The sequence below is a fragment of the Argiope bruennichi genome, chromosome 11 (genome assembly GCF_947563725.1).
Source record: "Argiope bruennichi chromosome 11, qqArgBrue1.1, whole genome shotgun sequence".
Classification (NCBI taxonomy): domain Eukaryota; kingdom Metazoa; phylum Arthropoda; class Arachnida; order Araneae; family Araneidae; genus Argiope; species Argiope bruennichi.
Genome location: NC_079161.1, coordinates 29966306 through 29977986, shown reverse-complemented (window position 1 = coordinate 29977986; position 11681 = coordinate 29966306). Strand labels below are relative to the sequence as shown.

Genomic DNA, 11681 nt, shown 5'->3' with positions numbered 1-11681 from the left:
TTCCCATAATGAGACCAAAAATAATTATTTTGTTCATTGCAACAATAAATTTTTAAATATTCCATACGATTATTTATATATTTATTTTGCTAATTCTCAAGTTTAATAATCTTTTTTTAAAATATGAGTTTTTTTTTTATTTCTTTGTATACTTTTTTTCTTTTGCAAACAAGTCAGTTTGACTTTTAAGCAAATACGAAATAAAAATAATCCTTCTGACAATGCAACTGAATTTGGTCCATAAATGTAAAGAAACAAACAAACAAACAAAACAAAATACACTTTATCTTCTCATTTAAAAATGGAAGCACATTTATCTGCATTAAAAAATAAAGGCAGTGATGGTTTATTTGATAACCAAAGAAGATTGATGTATGTAAATAAATAATTAAAATAAACAACCAAACGAGAATGAGGAACAAAAACTTTAGATTCCTAAGTTGGATAGTCGTTAAGCACTTATTCCATTAGGAAATTGGTTTCGCCCTGCTGAGCAGGCAACATGTGTGGCAGTGTTGGTTGCATTAGATAGAAATGAGCTACCATCTTGCTGTGACATGAAGCGCTTCGTAGAATCGCCGTTTCTTCGGCAGTGGCATGGACGGAGCAGCTTAGGATAAATAAGTGCCTCTCCATGGGGTCCCCGAAAAATTACTCCACAACAAATCCTTTCCCTGAAAGCATAAAAACTTCAGTGTCATCCTATTAGAAATGAAGTTTTCGATAAAAGGTTTTTGACTAACATTTTGCTTTGTATCAATTTCTTGGAAAATTTTATTGATTTAGCTATTTTTAATGTAATATCAAAAAAAAAAAAAAGATTTGGTCATACATTTTGATAAAATGATATCCAGTGATTATAAAAAAGAAAGATTCTTACAAAAAAAAAAATTAGCATTCTACAAGAGATACTATAATTTTAGTCGAATTTTGTGCATTTTGGATCATTAAAATGCAATATCAAATTAATACAATTGAGCATTTATGAACCAAATTTTATCCATCTAGCTTACTTTGTTTTATATTTATCATATTAATTCATATTCAAACAAACTTCTTCTGGCCAGATTTTTCCCAAAAATTGATAGAAACTAAGAATTTGGTGTAAAGACTGTAAAACAAATTTCATCTGTCTAGCATAATGCATTTTTGTCGCAGAATAACAGATGGACATTTTCCAAAACTGTGTCTTTTAAACTCAGGAAAGTCAATAAAACGTAGAGATTCATTAAAATCTCAAGTTCAAATTTTTTGACAATTACAATACTTTTTTTATACTATGTATACAAGAAAGTAATAATAGGTTCATTATCATGATAATAAATACTTACTCTCTCCAAAATGTCATATCCAAAAATGAAGATTTCTTATGAATATTACATGATGGTTTACGATGTTTTCGAATCTTGTTTCCATTTGTCTTGTTCCTTTGCTTCTTGATAACAATTTCTTGGTCCATATCATCTTCAGGTTCTTCAAGAATGGTCGAATCATCAGAGGAGTTGCTTGGAGAGGGACTTGGCACTCGACTAAGTGGCACTGAGAGGCTTGAGGATTCACTTAAACTATCTTCATTGCCTGAATCAAGAGGATTCAAATATTTACTCAAATTTGCATGAGATTCTCATGGTAACCCACCTGACCCACAGGCTCAACACAAGTCAGTAAGAAGATTTAGTTTAGATATATTAATGTCCCATTTTTAAAGCCACACTAGGGCTACTTTGGGACAAACTTTGAACCACTGTCAGATGACGAGGACGACATCTCAGCTAGCACCCCCTCTCCAAACTTCCACACTGCAACGATGGGAGGACGTTTGGCCCCCAACAGACTTAACGTGCACCAGACCTGCTTACATGACAATTCTTTGGTGGATTCAGGTTTCGAACCCGAAACCCCCCAGTTCTGAAGCCGAGACCTTACCACCAGGCCACTGCAGCCCCTAGGTGCAGTGTGGAAGAAAAATCTCGAAAAATACATAATGCATTGATTTTGGATGAAACAGAAACAAAAACAGCAATAAAATGCATGAAAATCTACTTGGCTAGGACAAAGAAAAAGATGTAAAAATTTTTTTAATTCTATATCACACCCAACTATTATACAATAATAAATAAAATGAAATATTTTTATTTTTTATACATGATATTTTATAAGCAAGATAATATTTTATAATGATAATATTATATATATATATATAATGGATGAATAAAAATTTAAAAACTATAAAAAAATTTTAAAATATTAGAAATAAACTTAAAAATAATCTGAATACATATATTTTTATGTCATTATCCATATATATGCAACACCTCAACTAAAAGGAATAAGGAACAATAGATGCATACAATAGCATCTGTTACAATATTTGAAAGGGATTACAAAACACAATGTCTATAATACAATTAAGAAAAAAAAATTTTAAAAAGTTAGACATATATCATTATGATAGTATGCTGCATATGAAATCATCAATTTGCAAAAATTTCCAAAATAGTACTTTTATTTATTTAGGTGTTTTTTCAACTCGTGTTTATATTAATTAAATTTTTATATCATGTGCATTAATTTATGTGATTGTGCTTCTTTCTTATGTATGTAAAATGAAAAGAGTATTGTTTCAAGGCAGAATCATTACAAAATCAATGCCAACCAATGATGAAAATCAAAATGTCTTTCATCTTAATATTCACAGTCTTTAAGTGATAAAAGGTATTAGTTTTGTACTTTAAAATGAAATTTTCCATAACCATGATCATTGGAGTTATTTATAACATGTGGAATCAAAGTGATCATAAAAATTAAGAAATCACAGACAAAGAGCATGCAAGACTTGCTGACAAGCTTTATGTTTTAGAAATGCGAAAAAAAAAAAAAAAAAAAAAAAAGACAACCTAATTGAGAACTGCATGACTTGTTAAATGAAAGTAGACTTGCTTTTATCTTGAAATTAAAGTAGAAGGCATTTATTTTATAAAAATTAAGCAGCATTAAAAATACATTTAAAAGCAACATATCTAATTTATCATAGATGCATCATATACATTATTCTGCATCCCTGAATTCATAATTATATTTCATTTTTTATTTGCATAAATCTACCCCCTCAATATATATATTGCTGCATTCATCCAACAATTCAAAGGAATTAGAAGCTTTTTGACTCAATAAATTGGGATGCCAGAAGTATAAGCATAAAGACTTGTATCAAGACAAATGGGAAAAAATTGATAAAGAAATTCAATTTTTTGGAATGGAATTCCCTAAAATTTTCTTTATTTCTTCCTAACATTAAAGCTTTAGCACTATTCTCAAAACTGTTGGGATGTAAATTCTTTATGCAAAAATAAATAAATATATATTTTTAAACCTTCCTTTTTAGACTATCACACAGTATTTATCATGCCAATTGCAACAAAAATAAGGGTCACTGGACTACAAAATAGCTAGTGAATTGGCAAAAATTAGTGTTGCAAGTATTCATATCACAATACAAGTTTTAGGAAGTATACTTCAGAAAGATATGTATTATCATTTTTTAAGAAATAAAACTTTTTTGTGCTTAATATAGATTTAGAAATAAAAAATTAGACATCTTTTACAAATAAGTCAATTTAGATGCAAAAAAAAAATATATATATATATCAATATCAGACTACATTCTATTTTCTAGGAATTTTGTAGAAGGAATTATATTTCCTACTACACCGAAATCATACATTTCTACCTTAATTCATTACCCCGGATTTGATACATTATGCCCATTATCAATCAGCCAACCAAAGATATTTTTACAAATTATTCAATATTTATTTAGTCTAGCTATGTTCCTTCGCTACAAATTATCTTGTTACAGAAATTTTCATATTTATAAGAATCAAAGTTTTTATTAAAAAGAAAGTTTCATAAAATAAAATATTAATTATAATAAAAATTAATTAAAATTAAAATAAATCCCAATATTACAAATGTGACCCTAAGATATGATCACAGAACTTCAGATATTAAATGTGAATGTCTGACACTCAAACTAAATTTAAATTATATATATATATATATATATATATATATATATATATATATACCTAAAGAGAAGTATACTAACAACTCCATTCACTTAATGAATATCTGCATAATGTTAAAAATCTGAAAATAATATAAAAGTTTCCATATAAGAAATTACAATATGTCACAAAATATTTTTAAAATTCTATAATTAAAAAATTGACTAAAAAGAATCTAATATGCTTCTAATCAGGAAAAAAAAAATTATTTTCAAAGTCTTCTGCTTGAAAATATAAAATATTCACTTTTAAAATAACACAAAGAATAAAAGATGAGATCACTAATAATAATGATAATTATAACAGTTTATTATCATCTATCCTTGAAGGATCTTTGAAAAGGAAAATAAAAAAAGCTAGAAACAAGAAAGAGAACAAATGGATTAGTTCTAGAGCAAGAAGTAAAAAAAAAAAAAAAAAAAAAAAAGATATATACATTAACAATAAATTTTTTTTAAAAAAATGTGCAGTAGAATCAAAAATTTGTTCATACCATCACATGAGGGAAGGGGGGAAAACAGATTGCAATTGCATGTATTAACTACAGAAGAAGTACTTATATCTCCATTAATAAAAAAAGTGAATGTGGATCAGCACATTGGTTCTTTATAAGACAAACTGCTGGACAGTCAGACCACTGAACTGAAGGACAAAAATATACTTCCTGGATGCACATTTCTTTAAATTTAAAAGAATTTTTTTTTCCCTGCTGCTGCTATTATCAGAAAAAAAATATTTTTTTACATCATTTACAAATTCAAAAAAAAAAAAATCATCTTTTTAAAGATATCAATCTATTTATCTTGAAAATTCTTTCTGAATTTTAATCTGTTTTTTATGTGAGTGGTATAAAAATAGAAAATTGTAATCAAAAATGCAAAGTACTTTCACTATTCAATGAAATCATTTAATAATTTTTTAATTGTTGAAACTATGATTAAAAAAACTTGCTTTCTTTCATATTAAAGACATTTTTCTTTAGTATTTCTGAATAATTAGTTTGACTTTCAAATTATTATTCTTTCACCTAGTATACAAATATTATTCTTTTAAGTTTTCATCCAAAATATGACATGTGTATTCTGCTATTTTTCTCACCTGTCATTTTACTCTTAAATTTGGAATGATAGACATTTAACTCAATGCAATTAACATTAAAATTTTTAACACTCGAAATATGCTAAAAAATAGGCATATAATTTCCAAATATATATATATATATATATATATATATATATTGTTAAATAGATATTTTTCAGTCAAATTTAAAAAAAGAAAAACTTCAATAATTCAAAAATTTAACAACTAAGAAAGCTAATATTCATGGTAGATCAGTTTTGTTAAACACAGCATGTTAATATAGTAGTAATATCTCAACAACAACAAAAATTGAATGGGTTATTTTTAAGATAAAAAATACTTTCTATTATTTTTAAATTTAGATAAGAAAAATCAATAAAAAATGTATGCAAGAAAAATGCATGTATTAATGTATGTATTAAGAAAAAATGTATCCATTAATAAGAATATATTAATTACTCTTCCCTGAAATAAAACAGTTTTAAGTCGATCACAATACTGAAAACTTACCAGCAACATCATCAGACAAAACTTCATTTTTTGTATGTTTGCTTCTACATAGTCTTAATCGGAGTTTCTTTGCTGGCTTCCTTTCATTTTTTATTTTGTTCTTGCTTGTACATTTTGTCCCGGGTCCAGCTCTGGCATCAACCACCTAAAAGATACACAAATCAAAGTAGTCAAAACTTGAGCAGTTTATGAATTTAAAGCAACTGATTAAAGTCTTAGTAATATTTATATTGTACAAAAGAGATATTCTTAAAAAATTTTTTCTTTTATGACAACGAACTTGAATTCTAAAAATTTAACATTTCATAAAATTTAATTCTTTTTAAACAAAAAGAAGGGGGGGGGGATTCTATTTTGCAACAGAAACAAAATATTAACAACATATTTTAACACATTAGTAAAAGGCAATTTTTAAAGATGAAACCTTATAAACATTTCTGTAAGCAAATTTAAATCTAAGAAGCAATAATTAATATCTCCTTTGACAATTTCTTTAAATTTGAATTTGTAATGATTTTAAATGCCTTTACATCCAAAAATAAATTGATCAAAAGTAAATTGAAACAAAATCTTTCTTATTCACTTTAAAAAATTCATTTCTATTAACTTATAAATAGAACACTATTAAAAAAATAAAATATCAAGCAATTTTTATTGTCAGTTTAACATTTAATCTTTCTACAATAATTCATTTATCCAACTGTGTATCTAACATGTTCTAAATTAAACACACATAGCATAATTAAAACAGTGGAATGGAAAATTATATGCCATGTGAAGAATAAGTAAGCTTGATTGATGCCATGCAAAAACTATTAAATGAGAATACCACAATACAGGAAAGTGACAGTAGATAACAAAGGATATTATTCAGGAAACTTAAGTTGAAATGCAAAACCTTTAACTAATTTTTTATTTTTTAAAGAATAAGATAATAAGGAAAGGGGACAACTTGCAGATAAATTTCCTAAATCATAATCTTACTATTCCTTGACTGCTTCTCTAATTTAATATATCAAAAAAAATTGTTTGTTTGTATTTTATGCGCTACCATACCATCCCTTCGATTGCAACAAAATTTTGCCAACTCATTTCTTGCATCTTGCGCGAAGATTATAGGCATAATACAATTATTAGCATTTTATTATTAAACTAGCCGCCTTTGGCAACCAGCTGGTTCACCAGTATTACCGCTCGCTACAATTTTCAATTAAATATTTTAAGTAACTTGTCTCTTAATAGCTTCTCAAACAAAACATTTTTAATCTTCAAATTTTGATAATCATACCAAACTTATACTGTTGTTTAGATCGTTTCGTTCAATTTACTATATATATTTTGCTAATTTGTTGTCATTTCCGGTAAAATTTCAACTTTAATTTAAAGTGGAAATGCTGAAATTGCAATTAATATAAAGATATTTTTTAATGAGTCCAAACGTTTTATTTTATTTATCATTTTTGTTGTTATTTATTTATTATTATTATTATTGAATATGAGTACTGCAAACAGAATCGTTCGGTATTTAAGTCTTATGTGAACTACAAAATATTTTTCATAATTTGCGTAATATCTCAAAGAATAATTCAACAAAAATTTCTCCGATTCAGCATAAAATTCAGTTTTTAGTTTTGCTTTCAAAAGGATTAAAATGAAGTCAATAATAATATTTTGATCCGACCTATAAATATATTTAAAAAATTATGAAGTCTAAATTTTATGCAGTAAGGTATCATATTCTGAGAAATATTCTGTACACACCAAATTTTAAATAAATGAATGAATGTTTCTATTTTCCACGATTAACTAAGACTGATTTATGAAGTTTTGAATGTTAAAAATTTTGAAAAACTCAACATTTTCATAATCTTAGGCCAATTAATCTTGAGAATCCTGCGCGCTGATTGGAGTATTTTCTTTAAAACGATCGATAGAAAATCTAAAATTATCCTCTCTCTCTCTCTTTTTTTTTTTTTGAATAGTGATATTTAAATTTTCATAAATCAGTCAGTTTAAGTGATTGATTTAGTTGACTGGAAATTAATTCTTTATTTAAAATATTAGTGTTTCAAGAACATTTTGTTAAACATGATTTCCACAGCAGAAGCTTTATGTAAAATCAAAAATTTGTTATATATTAGAGTATTTATTGGATCAAGTTACATAAAATATATTCATTTTCCATTTAGACCATTTTAGAAGATCTGTATCTATTACTAAAGGTTTACAAATTAGCTGTGTGGCCCTGATTTGAATGGATATCCTGTTCATATTAAACAAAACTTGCCTTAAAATAAAACTGATTTATTGGATTAATAATATAGATAGTGTAAAAGATCATAAAATAATTTTTCTTGAATTTATTTTTTAGAAAAAAATAATATTTCATATTTATTTCATTTCCTACAGACATGTGACGAAAATCGTATTTTTGCAGATTTCATTTCCAAAAAGATTAAATTTATTTTTAAATGGAGCTTTAATCGATGTGATGGCAACACTTTGAAAAAAGCTAATTTTTTCCCCATGAATGCGAAACGTGCTCGTGCAGCTTAAATTTTATTTTTATTTTGTACGAAAAAAATTGTTGAAAAATATAGTTAAAATATTTATTTAAAAATTAATTAAAAATAGAAATTTAATTTTAAGGTTAAAACATTGGTATCATTTAAAAGATAAATTTTTGATCTTTAATTTGATGTAAAAATCTTTTTTGTGCGGTAATATTTTCAGAAGTTATAGCAGAAACACGCTAAAATTTCGCTTATTTTTTAAATAAATAGAATTTTAATTAAAAATTCGAAAAAATAACCCCGAGGTGCCCATTCCCGGCCTCCAAGGTATACACGTGCCAAATTTCGTAGCTGTTGGTCGAACGGTCTGGCCTGTAGAGCGCCAACACACACACACACACATTGAGCTTTATTATAAGTATAGATTTACAGGCAAACCATCTTATATGTTTCTATTATTCAACATTATTTTAAAATTGACAAAAGAACAAATTGCAAATGACGTCATTCAGAGTTAACTGCAAATATATCAAACAAAATAAAATTATCAACAATGCCAATCAATGTGAGTGAAATGAAATTGAAAATATTTAGTGTATGTGCTAATTTTTTTTCTTCTTTTCATTAATGAATAGTCATCTACATAAAATATTGTCATTCAACGTGCAGATTATTTTGGCTGCAGTGAAACACATGTTATTCAGAGTTTATTTCATACATACAAAATAAAATTATTATTATCAATGCTGAACAAGGTAATTCAGTGAATCAATAAAAGATATTTCAGTTATACAATTGTATATCGTGTTAATTGCTTCATAAAGAAATATGCCTTCCAAACGTTCATCACTTAGTACATCTACCAGTGCAGCATGCAGAAGTAAGCGAATTCGAGTTTCTCATACAAAACAATTTCGCAAGCAAGCAACGAAATAGATTGTTTACCAATGGCAATTTACAATGCTCCAATTGCTTCAGAACCTCAAAATCAACATGCGGCAAGAATCGAGGCAACTATACTTAATGGAAAGTCGAATGGAGAAAAAGTGCTCATTCCACGCATTCCCACCGACAAACCTTTTGATTTCAAATGACTGCAGTTTCCCTATTTGCATTCTCAATGGCCATCAACAAGATGCAAAATAAATCACTCTAAATGTGCATATTGAATCCAGAAAATCAATGTTTCTCACATAGCCGTTGTATGTTAGATGCTCATTAGTTGGACAGTCAAGAAATTGATTTGTTTTTGATGAACATAGGAAAAATCAAAAATTTTGTCTACTCTAAAGCACTTAAATAATAAAATTTTTAAAAAATAGAATAAATATTATTTATACTTCTTTATATATCATTTAATTTCAATAAAAGCATTTATTGTTGACAAGAAAATAGATATTCTTCTTATCATTCTTAATTAAACAAGATAGCAAATTCAAATAATATTTCAAAAATTATTTCTTCTGTGACAGCAACTAGTGCTTTATATTTTTAGAACATAAAAGCTTCCCAAATACACTAATCTATTTTTAGAAATACAGAGGAAAACATCATTTAAGAAATTAAGCAAGCTTACATGATGCCAATCTCGGTTAGTTCCAACTGGCAATTTTTTCCATCTCTTTACCAACAAAACACATGCATTGCAAATTTCACCAGATCGTTTTTCGCTTATTCGAAAACATTTCTCAAATTCAGGTTCGTATTTTTTGCTATCAGTAAATCTTGAGCTTGACGATTTGGCTTTACATATACAGCACCCATTAATAGAACGATAGATCTTTGGTTTATGGAAACTAAACATGACCTTTCTTCCAGTGAATCCTTCAAGCCACAAGCTGTGAAAAAATTTTGTTTTATAAATATACAAATATAATAGAAAATATTTTTTAGAAAAGTAGAGAATTCTTTTAAAATGAGAAAGAATAAAAAAATAAACAGATTTTGCATAGGAATTATTCAATGCTATGCAAGAAGAATTATTCAATAGAATGCTTCAAACTAAGGACATTTTGAGAAATAAAATTTCACATTAGAAAGAGTGCTTTTCTTAATTGCTTTTTTTTGTACTTATAGATATACTAATATATAAGAACAGTCTTGATATCAAAATTATAATGTATTACAGAAAAAAAATTGAATCTAAATTTAATAAGTAAAATAAAATATCAAGCTTTCACAATTCAGTACTAAACACAAGCACAAAATCACTTACGATGCAGAATTTTCAAAATATCACAGCATAAAAAAGAATCTAATGTCACATAAACTTGAACTGTTTAAAATATAGTGATAAAATCAATTAATCATTTGATTTAGCTTGAAAATTAACACTATCACTTTATTTTCAATATAATGAATTTTTTATGTGTTTTAGTTATTTTTTGTTCATTAAAAAATTAGGATATAGCATTTTTTACAAACAGAATAATAATGTATTTAAAATGCAGACTTTAAAAATTTGAAATTACAAAATAAAGTTTAAAGGCATTTTCAACAAATTTATAATATATTTTTTTGAAAACAATTTTTATCCTACTCATTTTTTTAAGCTTAAATCAAATAATTCAAAACTGATATTTTTTAAAAAAATAAACACTGATTTTTTATATATGAAGTAACATCAAAATTATAAAATATCAGACAAAAAAAACTAAACAAATACTATAAATTATATTTTAAAAAATGCAAATAAATTAAAATTAAATGTTTCTGAAACATTGTTACAGATCAAAATTCTAAGTACCAATAGATAATCTACTACCAGATACATATATGGAAATATAACAAACAAATTCTAAAATGAAAATTATTTACAGTAAAAATATCTGTAGAAATTATTTATTTAAAGAAATTTAATAATAAATTTCCATTCCTTCTTACGTTAAAAACCAAAAATATTCCATGAGATATTGAAATAAATTATTAAAGTACGAACATTTCCGTCATGACACAGATGATGATCAATTTCTTAAAATTTATAGGGCAGTTAAGAGAAAGAATAATTTATATCTGTATGAAAAATGTTATTTTCCCCCTCTTAACTAATTTATGAATATAAAAATATCACCATCACACCTTACGATGTGATCGATGGAAATGAATCCCGGAAATATTACACACTATCTATTTGCAAGTAATTAGAAATTAAAGGGAAATTTTTTTATTTATATTATCATTTGTGCAAGAATAAAATTTAAAATAAAAATGAACGATGAATAAAAGTAACAAAAAAAATAATTAACATTCCACCAAAGATAGACTCTATAGGTGAAATCGAGAAAGTAAGCTAATTAATACATTACTGATAAATGCAAATTATTACGATCTGTACAACAAGCCGCCATTAATAAAATGCACAAGTACAATTTTATATATTTTAATATTGAATTCAACCTTATATTTCCTCGTCCAGGGATGACACTTCCTCCACACCTCCTCTCTGACTCTCAAGCCTCAGCCGTCTGCAGCTGTATCTAAAGCCAGATACAGAGAAACTGAAACCATCCAA

General features: G+C 26.4%; 1 protein-coding gene across 3 annotated transcripts; it reads right to left on the bottom strand.

Moving 5' to 3' along the window:
- Window positions 1-258: 258 nt before the first annotated feature.
- Window positions 259-11678, bottom strand: LOC129957382 (SIN3-HDAC complex-associated factor-like). 3 transcript variants are annotated; one of them, XM_056069677.1, is made up of 5 exons: window positions 11567-11678; window positions 9747-10008; window positions 5658-5802; window positions 1332-1578; window positions 259-674 (listed from the first exon to the last, which is right to left on the bottom strand). In XM_056069677.1, the coding sequence occupies exons 2-5, from the start codon at window positions 9972-9974 to the stop codon at window positions 452-454; spliced, it is 843 nt and encodes a 280-aa protein (XP_055925652.1). In that variant the 5' UTR covers window positions 9975-10008; window positions 11567-11678; the 3' UTR covers window positions 259-451. The 3 variants fall into 3 exon arrangements, with proteins under 3 accessions (XP_055925652.1, XP_055925653.1, XP_055925651.1); XM_056069678.1 differs by lacking the exon at window positions 11567-11678 and adding an exon at window positions 11476-11508; XM_056069676.1 differs by lacking the exon at window positions 11567-11678 and adding an exon at window positions 11054-11159.
- Window positions 11679-11681: the final 3 nt, after the last annotated feature.